This window comes from Armigeres subalbatus, unplaced genomic scaffold (assembly GCF_024139115.2).
Source record: "Armigeres subalbatus isolate Guangzhou_Male unplaced genomic scaffold, GZ_Asu_2 Contig162, whole genome shotgun sequence".
NCBI classification, from domain to species: Eukaryota; Metazoa; Arthropoda; class Insecta; order Diptera; family Culicidae; genus Armigeres; species Armigeres subalbatus.
The window spans coordinates 5,780-23,216 of record NW_026942417.1 but is presented as its reverse complement, the minus strand read 5'-3'; the positions used below and the strand labels follow the sequence as shown (position 1 = coordinate 23,216).

The 17,437-nt window shown below is 39.9% G+C and overlaps 1 protein-coding gene across 1 annotated transcript; it reads left to right on the top strand.

Annotated features, from left to right (window-relative positions):
- The first annotated feature begins 1,656 nt into the window (after positions 1-1,656).
- On the top strand, positions 1,657-16,877 carry LOC134203055 (ATP-binding cassette sub-family G member 4-like). Its single transcript, XM_062678033.1, is given in 8 exon segments — positions 1,657-1,892; positions 2,756-3,004; positions 3,062-3,636; positions 15,236-15,328; positions 15,463-15,584; positions 15,586-15,745; positions 15,748-15,774; positions 16,027-16,877. Coding segments are annotated over 7 exon segments (1,797 nt in total). The 5' UTR covers positions 1,657-1,892; positions 2,756-2,786; the 3' UTR covers positions 16,629-16,877.
- The last annotated feature ends 560 nt before the right edge of the window (positions 16,878-17,437 follow it).

The following is a 17,437-nucleotide window of genomic DNA, read 5'->3' as shown; positions in this document are numbered from 1 at the left end:
ATGAAATAAATAACAAAAATTCCACTATTAGATGAAAAAATCGATTGAGAGCTTTTCTTTTCGAGATATTTTTCCTATATTGCTCATGAAAATTGTTATAATAATGTTTGAGCTGTTATCGCCGATTTTTTATACAAATTAGGTGACGTGAGAGATTTGGATATATTATACATCTTCAAAGGCATGGTCAAGTCAAGTCCTACGTCCACTTCGCGGTTATGTCACAGACATTACCCACTGTTCGTTTTTTTCAAATACAAACAATAAACAAATAATCAACCTGAGAGTTGACAACTGTTTCATTATCGGCTTATTTGTTGTTGTATTATAGTCATGAAGTGGTTGTATCATGGTTATATAGTGGTTCTCAAAACCACCAAGTCTAGAGGAGGTTTTATGTTGCATGTTTTATGTGAGACTTGAAGTGTATTATTGGTTCTGAACTGGAACGTATATTAGGTTTTAATGTTTGCAATAAAACTGGGCCAACTGGCTGTAACATGGTTTTATAGAAATCTACAGGAGGTTGTGGAAACTGCGAGGACTGCATGGAAGGTTTTGAGATTAGGTTTTGAAGAACGCTATAAAACTCTGATACAACCTTAATTGTTACTTGGGTTACGCAATTCCGTGTTTTCAAGCGACAATTTGCGGGTGATGTGCATACATACTAATATAGTTTCAGAGAAATCTAGAATACAACTTCAATTTTCGAAGCCAAAATATTCCCTTTAAAAAAAAATGTTTATTTTCGGTGAACTTAAACTCGTATGCATCACGAATCTATTATCACCTGAGAATTATCGCCATTCTGTCACCGGTTCATTCTTTGTTTTCGCGAGAATCTCAAGAATGAATCCCATCAAAGCATGACGGCATGGCAATGCTACAAAACAACAACAGAGCGGCTAATTTAAATTGGATAAAATTCTCACGAGAAAGCGAGAGAAATCTCCCTCAGAACCAGGGTTGCCACATATACAGATTATTCTGTATTTTACAGATTTTTGGGGTAGAGCGGTGACCAAGAATCTTTATATACAGATATGCAGATTTTTAGCAAAAATACAGATTTTACAGATTTCTTGAAGAGTAGAGTATTGAAATTATAATAAAATTATATAAATTATATAAAATTATATTAATTACTATTAGTAAATACCTGTTTTCTATTAGATTTGAGGCTTATAAATTTATATTCTTCGCCAAACTGATCTTATTGAAGGCTATTCTCAAATTAGCAAAGACAGAATATGTTGACTCTGGTTTTACTTTTAATTAACAAAATACAGGGGTCTCAGAAAAAGTTCAAGCAATAAATTAAAGAGAATCAGATCAGGCTACAACAGTTAATGACGGACTTTCGACAGATTTCATTCACATATTATCGAATTAACATCTTTTTCAAAACAAAGTGTGTTCAAAAACCATTTTGATTGGGTTTAGATGGATACAGATTTACGATACAGATTTTATGGCTTGAGATACAGATATGAAGATTTCCTGGAGAAAATATACAGATTTAAATGTGGCAACCCTGCTCAGAACGAATGCTTCTGAACCGGCGCACTGTTGATGGGGAGCAGCGGTTTTGTGAACCTGCTGGGAAGCCGCGGCCTTCGGTGGAGTTCAGTCTACTCGCGTTTTGGCAGAACCGGTTGATCGGTTTGGGTGGTTCTCGCGTTTCGGTTTCGTCTACGTTGCTGGGTGGCGAACATGTGTTGAAGAAGTGGAGCAGCAGCAAGGCACAGTAACGGGGAGGCCAATCTAAATTGTCATTTGTTTTCAATTTATGAGCATTTCGTGCAGTATTGGAAAGAAGTTTTCGCTGGTATTCAGTGCTGGATTAGTTCGAACAGCATTCTTTGTTCAAGAACTTGTGCTAAGCGACGGTAAGTTGAATGAATGCGTCGCAAAAAAAGGGGGAGTTGCATTCTGGTCGGCCGGCCGAAGAAAATATGTGAATGAGTCAATAAAACAGGTTGAACACACGATGATGGGCAGAACATTAAGCCGTCTGAGGAAAGCGGGACTTTGAAAAGGTGATCGAAAGCCAAACCGGAAAAGATTACAAATTCTCCCTGCTGACGACGGCGTTATTAGTTTTCAACCTGTAGGGAGTGTGTTGAAGTGTGTCGTGCAGCGAATATAAATAAACCTAGCATTTTTTTTGGATACAGGCTCTATGAATCTGGTTGAAGTGGGTGCCTTTCTTTCGAATCTTATTTGGCGGTGAGAGCTACAATCATAAAATCGATTGTTTGCCCCTGGTGGTAAACGGTTTGAGTTGAACGTCATTCCAGATGGTGAGTGATTCAAGTAAATATCGATCGATGGAGATTTGCACAGCTGACGTCATGGAACGATCTCACAGAAGATGAGCACATAGAAGATAACAAACAAACATGATACGATCGTGGTCGCGATAGGCATGTGATGTGATGTGTAATGATGCTCAACTAAAGATAATTTCGCCGGATGACTGGAGGCCTGTCTTACTAAAATAAAATTAAGCTGAAAAATAGAGTGCGGCACAAAATACAAATGTTGGAAAATAATATTGCTTATAAACTGTGAAAGTGAAATCAGAATCAGTGAACAAGTTTAAATTCATGGTAATCGTGTTAAAGATATGAAACTTGGAGCACCCTAATGTTGATTGTTGTTGTTTGGCTTCCACAATAAAAAGGGCACTGTCGTTTGACTCGCTGGATGCCTAATTGACCTCTATTAATCGATGAACATTGTTTTGCAGGAGTGGCCGCGCAGGAACGCAGCAGCAAAAAATGAGTCTCGATGAGACGGTACAAGTGATCATACCATTGGTGAAAACCATCAGCAGTTTATCTTTTCGAAATCTCAACTACACGGTCAACCAGAATGGGAAGAAGCAACAGCTGTTGAAGAATATTTCTGGTACGTTCCGTTCCGGGCGACTGACTGCAATTATGGGCCCTTCCGGTGCGGGGAAGTCTTCGCTGATGAACGCACTGAGCGGTTTCAAGTTAGTTCAATCACCTCCCCATTTTGACATTATTATTCAATCGTTTGCCTTTCTTAGAACCGAGAACATCACGGGCCATATCCTGATTAATAACGAAATCGTAGAACGTCACAGGTATCGACGGTTGATTGCGTACAATACTCAGGACGTGCCTCTCCTTCAGAACATAACCGTCCAGGAAACACTTCACTACGCGGCAGATCTCAAACTGTCGTCCAATGTCACCCGAATACACAAAACCAAAATTGTGAACGACATAATCGCCCTGCTGGGATTGGCCAAGTGCGCCCACAATCAGGCACGGGTGCTTTCCGGTGGGGAACGAAAACGGCTCTCGATCGGACTGGAACTGGTATCGAATCCGAAGATTATGTTCTTCGACGAACCCACCAGCGGACTGGACAGTGAATCGGCGTTCCAGGTGGTATCGTACATGAAGGATCTGGCCAAGCAGGGCCGGTGTGTGGTTAGTGTGATCCATCAGCCAAGCTCCGAACTGCTGGAGCTGTTTGACGATATCTATGTGGTGGCGGATGGACGGTGCATGTACCAAGGGTCGTTGGAGGACATGATCGGGACGTTGGCTGGAGCCGGGTTTGAGTGTCCGCAGTATTACAATCGGGCTGATTTTGGTGAGTAGAAGGGGGTGTACTTCTTAAAGAATACCCGAAGGTACTGGATGTAGAATCGGAATCTAAAATTTGGAGACCGATACAATTTTTTTAAGATTTTGAACGCTGATAGCGCCTTTATTTTTCAATGGATTTTAGAGAATTGCTATTCAAAGTGCATTGTTCGAAAATTTACCAAACAACATCTATGTTGGGTTGCTATCGGACGTTCTTGCAACATGCAATGCCATCGTACCCTTCCGGTTTTGTCACGTTCTGGAGATTAAGCTCACCGTAGAGTTATGTGATCTCGTGGTTAATTCTTCACCACTACACATCGCTCTCTTGTACTATTTGTAGTGGACCACTGGTCTTATGAACGTCAACGTTATGAACAAGGCTGGAAGTATTTAAAGGATAGTATCAGAAAGCTGACATATTTCGAAGGGATGAAATTGGTGGATGATTGAATCCCAAGCGTACGATGATGAAGTACATATTGAGTGGTGAATCTATATAATAAAAATGAGTTGAGATTTCCTTCCTGACGATTTAACTCGCGAACGGGTTGACCGATTTTCAAGATTTTTTCCCTAATCGATTCGTTTTGGGATCCGCAAGGTTTGTATATGCAAAAGGTTGATCAATTTAACTGGGAAATGTAAAAAAATCATTAGAATACTATTTTGAGTCAGCTGTTGAGGAAAACAAAACAAACGGACGAAAATTGATCTAGAGTGCGGTGCTGCAAATAGTTCATTGTGACATTTGCAACACCCGGGCAAAGCTGGGGTTCTTTCGCTAGTAGTGAACAAATAATGATGAAAAAGAATTCAAAAATAAACAATAAAGAACATAAAATAAAACTAAAGAATGAAGAAAAAGATTAAATGACAAGGAATAAGGAATACAGAAACAAGAATTAAGAATTAGGGACTGAGAATAAAGTACTAAGAGTTAGGATGTAGCCATTAGGAAGTGGGAACTAGGAACTTGAAATTGGGAATTAGGAATCAGGAATTGGGAGCTAGGATTTAGGAATTAGGAAGTGAGAACAAGGAATAAGGAATTAGGATTTAGATATTGGGTATAAGAAGCTATGATTTAGGAATTAGGAAGTGGGAACTAGGAATAAGGAATTATTGGGAAATGGGTACTAGAAATTTGGAGCTGGGAGTTGGAAACTACGAATTAGGAATAAGGAATTAGAATTTAAGAATTAGAAATTGGGAATACGGAAATAGAAATTGGGAATTAGGAGTAAGAAGTTGAGATTTAAGAAGTTGGAACAAGGAAAGAAATTAATAATTATGATTCAGGAGTTAGAAGCTAGGATTTAGGATTTAGAAAGTGGTAACCAGGAATATGGAATAATGAATTGGGAATTATGAGTTAGGATTTATTATTTAGGAATGAGGAAGTGGGAACTAGGAATAATGAATTGGAAATCAGGTTCTAATAGATAGGAGTTAGGATTTAGGAATTAGGAAGCGGGAATAAGGAATTGGAAATAAAGGAATCAGGAATTGGGAAATAGAAATTAAGAATTAGGAAAAAATATTTTAAGCTATTTTTAGTGGAATGTCTAAATTTCAGTACTCTCCATTTCCATTTCCATTCTCCAAGTCGAGTCAAGTACAAGACAATGAAATCGACCTCACAGTTGAGGTCCAAATACGTATCTGCAAAGATAACAAAACGTAGTGGAATTAAATGGAGAGTACTAAACTCGTTTTAGACGGTTGTAGAATTGGGAGTTAGGAGCTAAGATTTAGGAATTAGAAAGGGGAAACTAGGAAATATGAATTGGGAATTGGGAGTTAGGAGCTAAGAATTAGGAATTAGGTATTAGGAATTACGAATAAGGAGTTGGGATTTAGGAATTAGGAAGCGGAAACTAGGAATTAGAGATGGGCAAAACGGATCACTTTGATGAACGGATCCGATCTGGGTCATTCATTCTAGTGATCTGGATCTTTCATCCGGATCGGATCCTAGAACAAAACGCAAGAAGAATGCAAAATATTAAAACGTTCGTCATTCAGGCTCACACTTTTGAAGCGTACTGACAATAACTTCACCCTTTCTTGTTTGCAACCGTATGGATTACAAACAATGAACTTTTTATTTTATTATTTGTTTACCAATGTTCAAATAATTTGCTGATCTGGTGATCCGGATCTTTTAAAAAACAATCCACGAATCATTCACTCACTGAACGCCCATCTCTACTAGGAATTATGAATTAGGGGTCAAGGATTATGAGTAAGGAATTATGATTTGGGCGGTAGAAACTAGGAGTTGGCAATTATTACAAATATTTAATTAACTTTTGTCCTACTGATGGTCTCTGAAAGGTCAAGGGGATAATAAAAAATAAATATTAAAATCAAAAAACTCATCGGAATGTTTTGAAAATCCTCAAAATTATCCGAATTTTTTTTTTGTGCCCCCTAAAAATATTAGTTTTTGGCAAAAAAAATCCGACAAAATTTGACAAAATAGATTTTAAATATTTGTATCGGTCTTAGGAATCAAGAATTAGGAATTAGGATTTGGGAATTAGGATTTGAGAATAAGGAATTAGGAAATAAAAATTGAGAATCAGAAATCGGGAATAAGAAATTAGGAATAAGGAGTTGGGAGCTAGGATTTAGGAATTAGGAGGTGGGAATTAGGAGTTTGATTGGGAACAGAGTATTATCAAGAATCAGGAATTAGAAATTGGGAATTAGGGGTCAAGGATTATGTGTTGGGAATTATGATTTAAGAAGTTGGAGCTAGGAGTTGGAAATTGGAATTTAGGAGTTAGGATTTAGAATTGGGAGCAACGATATATGAATTGGGAATTAGGAATTAGGAATCAGGAATTTGAAATTGGTAATAAGGAATTGGGAATTATGAATTGAAAATAAGGTGTCAAGGTTTATGAGTTAGGAATTATGATTTGGAAGTTTGAACTAGGAGTTGGGAATTGGGATTTAGGAGTTTTGGATTGGGAACAAGGAATTATTAATTGGTAATTAGGAATCCAGCATTAGGAATTGGGATTTGGGCATCAGGAATTTTTTTTTGTCTTTATTAGCGGGGCTTTGAGCTCTAGGCTGCTGGCTCGTCTCGTGAATCAGTAATTGAGAATAAGGAATCAGGAACTAGAAATTAGGAATAAGGAGTTAGGAGCTGAGATTTTGGAATTAGGAAGTGGGGATTAGAAATTAGGGGTTGAGATTTAGGATTAGGAACTAGGAATTAGGAATCAGGAATTAGGGGTCAAGGATTATGAGTTAGGAATTATGATTTAGGAAGTTGGAGTTAGAAGTTGGGATTTAGTGGTCATGATTTAGGATTGGGAACAAGGAATTAGCAATTGGAAAGTAGGAACCAAGAATTAGGAATTTGAAATTGGGAATGAGGTATTGAGAATAAGGAATCAGGAATAAGAAATTGAGAATTATGAATTGGGAGTTAAAAGCTAGGATTTAGGAATCAGGAAGTGTGACCTAGGGATTGGAAAATAATAATTGGGAGTTTGGAGTTACGAATTACGTTAAGAATCAGGTATTGAGAATTAGGAGTTGGGATTCATGAATAAGGAAGTGGAAACTAGGAATTAGGAATAAGGAATTAGAAATCAGGAATTAGGAATTTGGAATTGAGAATTAGGAATTGAGAAATAAGAAATAATAAAAAAAGAATAAAGAATAATGGGTAAATAATAGAGAACAAGAAAAATTAGGCAAACAGAAAAATGTTGAAGGAAGGAAGGTTGATGAAGATTGAAGGAGGGAAAATGGAAGAAGAAGAAAGAAAGAAGAACGAAAAACAAAGAAAGTAAAAGGGAAATGAATGAAGGAAGATGAAAGATGAAAGCATAAGCTTCCGCCTTAGATAGAAAAAGGAAGAAGGATAAAGAAAGAAGGAAAAACGAAGAAGAATGAAGGAAGCAAGGAGATGGAAGAAGGATAAAATTAGGAAGACAGAAGAAGGAAGAAAAAATATGGATGAATAAAGAAGAACAAAGAAGAGGGGAGAAAAAAAGGACGAAGGAACAAGGAGTTAGAGAAAAGAAGGAAGAAAGATAAAGAAAACAGCAAGTTGGAAGAGCCAAGAAGAAAGAAACTAGATCGAAGAAGAAAGAAAGAAAAGGAAGAAGAAGAAATAAAAATCATGGAAGAAGAAAAAAGAAGAGACAAGGAAGATTAAAGAATAGAAAAAAGGGAGTTATTTCGGCAAGAATCAAAAACCAAATGCAAGAACCACGAACAATAAATAAAATATTGTTCCTTTCTATGTTACCTTCATATTTCTAATTCTGTACGGACAATAAAAAAGATAATTCGATATCAAAATTGACAGACAACAAAAGGAGTCTCAAAAAGATTTCGGTTTTTTCCCCGTTTGTTCTCTGCTAACGTCAAATGTGAATTCTTCCATCAATATCGAGTATCGACCTTTCGAGTATCGACTTTTTGTTATTTCGGCTTGATGTAAGATTTTCGCTTAGCTTCCCACCTACCGCTCTCCGACCAACGCCGGGTTTGTGGGACAGTTGGATACTGATGTATCTTTTATGGAAGCAGTATACAAAACAGCGGTGAATCGCTCGCTGTTTGTGAAATTTATTTCGCTGGATGCAATGCATTAATGAAGAATCATGAACAGCGAAAATTTCACTATTCCAGTGGAAGTTCAGTGGAAGTAAAAATGACGATTGCCGGTAGAAATGTCCAGTACATCCGGGTGTTTGATTTGCCACCAGAATTGCCGGATAACGATCTCAAGCAGTTTCTTGTGGAGTACGGGGAAGTGGATTCTGTGGTCCGGGAAAAATTCCCGCCAAACGTAGGTCTGGACCATATGTACACCGGCGTGAGAGGCGTGTACATCGATGTAAAAAAGGAAATCCCCTCGTCGTTGGAAAGGTATTCCACCAGAATTTGCGTAACAAATGTTTCATGTGCCGACCGGAAGGTCACCGGAAGGATGCATATCCGTAAAGGAAAAAAATGAACGACCAAAAGAAACGATCAATCGGAAAGAAAGAGGCAGCGCAGAACGACGTAATTGAAGTGGCTGAGGAAGATGTGGCTGGATTGGAATACCGATTCAACTAAACGGATGGAACCCTTTGAAATTCCCGATTTAATGGTGGAACGTGAGAACCCAGCAGAAACTATGAGCTTCAAGAATAATACAGATCGGATCTGGTTCGTGAAGAAGGAAATCATGGGCTACACGGAGTCCTACAGAAAAATGAGAGAGGAAGAGCAATAGCAACTAGCACAGTCTACGAGTCAGCGACGGGATCGTTTGGTTACTGAAGGATCACCACCAAAGAAGACCTCTCGCAGAAATGTTTCTGAAACTTCTTCGGAATAATTAATTCTATTATTTCTAATGTTTTCGGCTCCGTAGAGTTTATTATTAAACATCTGAGCCTCATAAATAAACAGATTTGTATGAAAAAAAAAAATTTCACTTTTTCATCCGTTCGCGTTAAGCCTCATGAGTTTTCAACATTATGTGGTTCAGCTTTATGAGGAAGTCCTCATAACACTGCTTTCCATGCGGACTCGGTTTCCATCCACTAGCATGTACTTTGTTTATGCGTTCGGATCTCTGCATGATAACCTCTAGCGCAATATTAAACACCTTGTCGTAGTCCTTACAGGGATTGAAGTCTTCGGCCGGATTCTTCATACAATTTTGCACACCATTCACGCCAAAGTGATGCAAGAACCGTGTGTGTATGGTTCGAAGTCGGTTTAAGACTGGGAATCATGTCGATGAGGTCACTTTAATTTCCCTCAATCGTAGGTAACCAGACGTGACAGCTATCCAGGAATTTATACAGTTTTGACGTAGGACTACGTCTGTGTTTTCTATATTGGGGTACACTTTACGATTGCGAAAATCGGGGACCGTCACGAAAATATGATAGACTTTAAACTTTAATATCTAAGCCGTTTCTCGATGGATTTTCAATTTTTTTGGACCATTCGATCAAGGATGAGTCAACGCTTCTTTGTATTTATTTGAAAATACTGATTTTTAACTATTTATTATCGATAATTGATGAAAAGTTTAGAAATAGGTAAACTAACCAATCACGTTCATGTATCACTAGCACAGACATCAAAAATCAATCACTTGCGGATTTGGATCTAATCCTCAGTTTGAACAAGGTTTCACGCAGAGCAGACGCATCAAAGCGATCGCAGCGGAGCGAACACAGCATCACGGAGGCGCTAATAACATTTTCAAAGGAAATCAATCGCATTGGTGGTGGTCCTCGATGTGTTGCTGCAGATCATTCAACCTCAACGAACCAGAATTTCATATGAAGAAAAGGTTGACCATAAAAATAGCACTGTGGCGATCCCGCACCGCCAGTGCCGATGCTGAAAATTTATTACAAATTGTGGTGTCAGTTAGTTGGAAAGGAACATTGGGAAAAAAATTGATTCTTCTCAGGACCAACATTTTATGAAAAGAAAGAGTTAATTGCGAAAAAAGACTGTTTCGGTGGCATCGGGTTTGGCGTGGTAGTTTGGTTGCTGTTAGTGATTCCATCCATTAAAATTCACTACATCATCTCCCTCCGACGCGCTATAAAATTCGCTATTTACGATTGAGTTTTACACTTTGAAGAAAGTTTATTTCGGATAGTCGGATCAACCTTCTTTTGTATAAAATCAATGAAGACGCCATCTCAGTGGAAACTATCTACAGCAACCACCCATCGGTGAACGTCGCTCGGACAGACAGATGCCGAAAGATAATGTTTTGTAATATGAAGAAACTTCGTCTTGAGTCAAATTTCTGTTGTCATTCCTCGCAACAATCTTGTGAAAAAGTTTCATAGGATTCTTAGAATTTATTATTCTCCGAACGGTCCGTTGTCTGGGGAAACCCGATCGAAATGGCTCGCGCGCGCCGAAAAGCAGCTTTCTTATATCTAATGAAGTAATTTCATTAGCCCCGCCCCTTCATTAATCGTTATGAGTGCACATTATATTTACAACCATATCAGCTCACAAAGGGGCAGGGCTAACGGGCTTAATTTATCAAATATAGAAAGCTGCTATTCTCGATATGCGCGCGAAGCCATTTTGATCGGGATTCCACAGAGAGCAGTTCGACATTCGATGCAGCGGAGCGAACACAGCAGCACGAAGTGGGTGGCAGTGTTGCAATGCTGTAAATTTATTTCAACCTTTGGAGGCTTAGCGAAGAATCATCAAGTGGCTGTCGGACGGTTGCAGCGCAAGGTGTCGACAAGCGATTGGATGCAGTTAGTTATTTGAATGGGAATTGGGAAAAGAAAATTGGTTCTTCTCAGGACCAACATTTTACGAAAATAAAGAGTTAATTGCGAAAAGGACTGTTTCCGTGGCATCAGGTTTGGCGTGGTAGCTTGGTTGCTGGTAGTGATTCCATCCATTAAAATTCACTACATCATCTCCCTCCGACGCGCCATCAAATTTGCTATTTACGATTGAGTTTTGCACTTTGAAGAAAGTTTATTTCGGATCAACCTTCTTGTGTATAAAATGGTGCCTTTTGTATAAAATCAATGAAGACGCCACCTCAGTGGAAACTTTCTACAGCAACCACCCATCGGTGAACGTCGCTCGGACAGACAGATGCCGAAAGATAATGTTTTGTAGTATGGAGAAACTTCGTCTTGAGTCAAATTTCTGTTGTCATTCCTCGCAACAATACGCATCTTAGATAAACAACATCTCATAACAAAATTCAGAATCTAGCGAGAAAATTTCATAAGATTCTTCAAATTTGTCATCCTCCGAACGGTCCGTTGTCTGCGGAGTCTCGATCAAAATGGCTCACGCGCGTCGATAACCAGCTTTCTTATATCTAATGAAGTAATTTCATTAGCCCCGCCCTTCATTGATCGTTATGAGTGCACATTATATTTACACCTATAACAGACCACAAAGGGGCCGAGCTAACGGGCTTAATTTATTGAATACAAGAAAGCTGATTTCTGGCGCGCGAGCCATTTTGATAGGGATTTCGCAGAAGAGCAGTTAAATAAGATTTTACGCAGAGCCGACGCAGCGGAGCGAACACAGTCGCATCGAAGGCGCTCTGATAGTATTTTCAAAGGAAAATCATCGAATTGGTGGTGAAGTCTGCGTTGGTGGTGGTCATTCAACCTCAACAAACCAGCATTTTATGTGAAGAAAGAGTTGATTACAAAAATGACGTCTGTTTGCGTGCGATGCAGTGGCGATGCTGAAAATTTATTCCAAATGGTGGCGTCTTAGCGAAAACTCATCGAGTGGTCGTCGAACAATAACAACACGAAGTGGAATTCTAACCCTAACGTTTCGACAAGCATTGGGTTGCAGTTAGTTATTGGAAACGTGCATTGGGGACACAAAATTGGTCCTTCTCAGGACCAGCATCTTCTGAACAGAAAGGGTTGATTGCAAAATGGACTGTTTCGGTGGAATTGGCGTTTGGCGTGATAGTTCGGTTGCTGTAAGCGATTCCATTCATTCGAACAAATTTGTTGCGTTGTCACTCACCGACGCGCGCTTTTCATTCTGCTATCGAAGAAAAACTTTCTGTTAACGCCAAACTATTAATTTTGGACTTTGATGAACATTCTTGCATCCCGGATTAAACTACCCTTGTGTAAAATAATGGTACTGTAAAGAACCGATATTTTTCAAATAATGGAGCTTTTCAATCCTCAACTACAACAAAACATAATCAAAATCTTGTGAGGAAAATCCATTTGACTGCTACTGACGCCATCCATTTAAACAAACTCATTGCATCATCTCCCTCCGAAGTGCGCTTGTGGTTGTGCTGCAAAGGGCAACTTTCTGTCGTCGCCAAACGATGGTAACCCGGAAAAAATCGATATCATTTCTAATGACTAACGAAACAAAACCAAAGAATCTTGCCAGAAAATTTCACTTTCCGTCGACGACGGCCAAATCGATGAAGACGCCACCTTAGTGAAAAATGTCATTTAGCTGCCTTAGTTTTTCAAATAGCGCATTATAAAAAATAACAAATCTTTCCAAAATCGTCATTCTCGTTTAAACAGCCGAACAGTCTGTTTGTCTGGGTAAACAATTTTCCTAACGGTCAAAACCTCTTCTTGGATAAATAGTTTAAGTCCTGAAAAGGACTGTTTGTAATTTATTCTTGAAGTCCTGCTCACGTTGCCACCAGCGCTATAGAAAACGATGCATGTACGCTTCCATCGCGGGCGGAAGTCGAACGTTGCAAATTAATATATTTGTGTTTTGTTTCGCGCCACCTCCGATTCTACGTATTTTTTTCCTTTCGTCCGGACATTTTTGAGCATAATGTCTTCTAGGATTCTGATGATATCCACTGAAAGATAGACGAATGCCTTCAGTGGCGATGCGGCCGATGAATCGTTCCTTTTCCACGGCTGGTTCATCCAACTGGGAGCTACCTTCAGTTTCTTGATTCGGTTGACCTCCGAGCAGTTTGCACAATGCTAATTTACACAAATTATGATGAAAAATACCCTCCATTTCGTATAGCTACGTAGTCAAACGTCACCTTTGCGTACAACCCGATTGGGCTGCACCTTTGAGTTTTTTTTTGGATGGGCTTCTTTATCCAGTTTTCGACATCACCCTGCGGGACGGATGTCGTAAAACTTTGGCCCTTATGTTCGTCTTCTATGAGAAGATTCGCCTTGATGTTACCAGGCACCCCGCTGAGAGCATATTCGCTACGATGCCTTGGATCGAGTGCTTAGGCTGATTGCTCTGAAGTGCGGAGATGACGCTGGCAGAGTCTGGAAAAACCAGGATGGATTTCCTTTTCCTGGACGGGTAGATGGCGGCAATGAAAGTCGCGGCTGCTTCGACCAAGAAGACCCTGCACAATCCCGCTGCTGGTGACCCCAATGCCGACTTCACGGGTCGAGACCGACTCATTCGTAAACCTGTGTTCTTGGTTGTGAACATCTCTGTTAAAAAGCTCAGCTACCGAGTACCAACCTTCTATTAACCACGAAATTGTCACTCCTGCAAAAGATGCAAGCTAGGGAGCTATTTATAATGACTGAAGAGGAGTGCCAGTCTCTCGCTCCATACCAGTGGATTCGCGCAACTGGGGAGATTCCGATGCCGGCCATCGTGCGCAGTATCTGGTCCCTTTCAGTGAGGAGATGAATTCTGCGCCAAACGAGGCGGCTTTGCGACATATGGCTGCCACATGGCGAAAAGGCAAGATGCTTACCTCAGTACATGCTGGTTCTAATGGTGTTGAGGGTAACAATCCTAAGTTGGCTCGGACTTAGGAATTGGAACTGGACATTCACAGCATTTTTTTTTTTTAAGATTTGGCATGCAGTGAAGTTCTGGTTTTCAAGCAGCCGTCAACGAAGCCGGTAACATCCCACTACCCATTCACTATTGGTGACAGACGGCGACATCTGACATCTGGTGACATCTGGGATATCACTTTGTAGACGGCTGGATGGAGATCGCTCGAAAGATCTCACATTCCAGCATAGTGTCTTTCTTGTAGATGGAGCCTACGAGCCCTTCCTTCCGTCCCTCCGGTAGCTGTTACCCTGATTCTAACTCTCAGTCCGTGTAGACAAGTGGCCAATCTTTAAGAGTCTAGTTTCAATACCATGATTATCAATAACTGGCGTAGTCTTCTCCTTAGTTGTCTTGACCTTCACTGCCTGTACTTTTAGTGCCATTCAAGTGTTCCTCAAAGTACTGCTTCCATCTTTCAATCACCACATGTTCGTCAGTTAAAACTGCACATCTCGGATCGGAGTATGAAGCCTTTGCGGAAAATGGTTGCGCTTCTGATAAAACTTGTGTGTTTCTTGAGAACGCTCCTGAAAGAGGCGAGTCTGCTGTCTGCCTCTCCGAATGCAGCATCCCACGTTCTGCATGGTACATGACAATTGGGATCTTTTTAATGAAAATTATGTGGCTTCAACGCAATATTGCGATTTAGTTTTCGGTCGATTATGCCACAGATAACAGATATTTAAACAAGAACAAATTTTATTGAAAATTTTGTGTAAACTTTTGAACTATATACGTTGTCTCACTACCGCCATCTACTCAACTGATTGTGGAAGTACAAACAAACGCAACTAATTAACAACCATCGAACGCAGCCAATACGCTTTAAAGCATCATTTTGGCTGCGTTGTACACTGAAATGATCGTCGCGCCATCTCCAAATGATTGCCAATTGTAATAATGTTCAATACACTAATGTTCAATACATTTGAATCAACGGTTGCGGATGTTTACACGTATCGGATACCAGCCAAAATATCTGTTATCTGTGATGATGTTAAGGCAAAGTCTTATTTTTCTATTGGCACGCATTAGTCGAATACTGCATTTAAAACTTAGGGGCTCACCATATACCACGCGGACAGTTTATGGGGAGGAGGGGTATGATAAATGTCTACGTTCCAAACAAATTTTTAAAAATTTATATGAACAAATGTCCACGCTGGGAGAGGGGAGTATCAAAAACAGACCAAAATCTTTCTACGTGGTATATGGACAGCCCCTTACAACAGATGCTTTTCGTGTGTAATAACTATCAATCACTTTTCCAGCTATGAAAGTGGCATCTACCATCAACACAGATCCAGATAAAATCAATCCGCTTCTGAAACAGATGGAATCCGCCAGCAGTGACCAAATGAATGGTGAGTAAAGTTCCCCCGTCGGGAAATGAGAGCGAATCTTTGTGGCGAAACTCTCCCACTCGCGCCTGAAAATATGCAACCTGGGTAGCATTTATACTGCAATTCGCCACGAACGGCTCCTTTTCCAATTGCAGGGTTCCACGACGAGCTGAACGACGGCGACCAGCTACTGAATGAATCTAGTCGACGGGGTTCGAGTCCCCAGTATCCGATATCGCAGTTGCGCCAGTTTTGGATTCTGACCCGACGAACGGCTCCTGGACACGTTCCGCAATCTCACGCTGACCCGGTTGCGATTTCTCGGGCATGTGCTGTTCGGTCTGATTGTGGGTTCGGTGTTTTACAACGTTGGGAATAACGGCGCCAAAGTGCTGGCCAATATTAGCTGTTTGATTATGATACTGATGTTCATAATGTTCTCAACGCAATGACTGTGGTACTTACTTGTAAGTTTATTCAAATGAAGCGTGAATTTTACAATTGTAACGTAATAATCATTAATTTGAACCTGTCATAAGACGAGTTTATACAATCCCATTGAATTCCACCACTTAATTGTATCTTGACAGATACGTATACGTATCTGTCAAGATACGATAATATGGTGGAATTCAATGGATTGTATAAATCTTATGACAGGTAAAACATTCCACTAAAAAGCTCAAAATAATTTTCTTATCATTAATTTGAATTTATAGTCCCGCTGGAAATGGCGGTATTTGTGCGAGAGCACAAAAGCAACTGCTATTCGGTGGCTGCGTACTTCTTTTCGAAACTTGCGGCCGATTTTCCGTTGATGCTGGCCAGTGTGACATGCTGCCAGGTGATTGTTTACTATTTGAGCGGGCAGTTGGACGAAACCCAGCGGATAGTGATGTTCTGGGCCATTTGCGGACTGATGGGATGGACGGCGCAAATGTACGGAATGGTGGCCGGGTGCATATGTCCAGTGGATGTGAGCGCGTTTGTGGTTCCCAGCACGATAGTTCCGATGGTGCTGTTTTCGGGATTTTTCATTCGATACGGAGAGCTGTTGGACGTGTTCAAACCGCTCACGTACGTGTCGCAGTTCCGATATGGATTCGAAGGGCTGGCGTTGGCTACGTACGGATTCAATCGGACGGAGATTGCATGCGAAGATATGTTTTGCTACTACAGGAAAAGTAAAAAAGTGTTAGAACTGTTAGAAATTCAAAACAGCAACTATTGGTACGATGTGGCGGGACTCGGTGTATGGATTGTACTATTGCATCTGTTATTGTATGTTAGTTTGAAATTAAGACTTAGGTGGACTCAATAGAAATAAGGAAAAGTTGAAACGGTGCTTCCAAATTTTATTTAGATACATAAAATTCAAGTCAATTCAAGGTCTGATTCGAATAGATGAATCTGTTACTAACGTTACCTCATAGTCTGCGTAGGTCTCTAGTTTTAAGCTAGCACAAACTGCCTTGTACTTCACACGTACTAACAAAATATGTGACCAATTAAATCCGAATCTGGTGAATTCAGTTTTCGGTAAGATGAGTAATAAATGAACAAAAACCTCGTGGACTTTGAATTGTTTTCATCCGAATGATACTGCATGTTGTATTCAAATCATGGCATACATACCCTCATCAAGCTAATTACTCACTCTCGAAAGCATTGTGGAAAATCCCTGCCTTTAAAATAGATGAATAAACAAATTCGATACAGTGATAAGCGCACAACAAACAACCTCATTTATACAAGTGTTTTCGTGCTTATTCAGGATCTAATTCCAGAACATTACACAGGTGCATATAGGTAATGAACGATGAAGTAATATCAGGGACATACAGTGTGGTTCGAGCACAGTAAACTTACATACGTTTCCGACTATTACCACTCACTTAGAAAAGGAAAGATACACATGTCTGTCTTAAATGAAACAGCTTAATCCGTATGATAAAACATCAGAAAATTTACATTATGACTGAACACTTTGAATTAGTAACGACCAACCCGATTGAGAGAGTACCTGTAATATAGTTTCTCTACATAAGAACGGATACTTGATAGAATGGGGAATAATCATCATATTCATAACTGACAAATAACCGTACCTGTCACGCTAGAGTGCCCAAG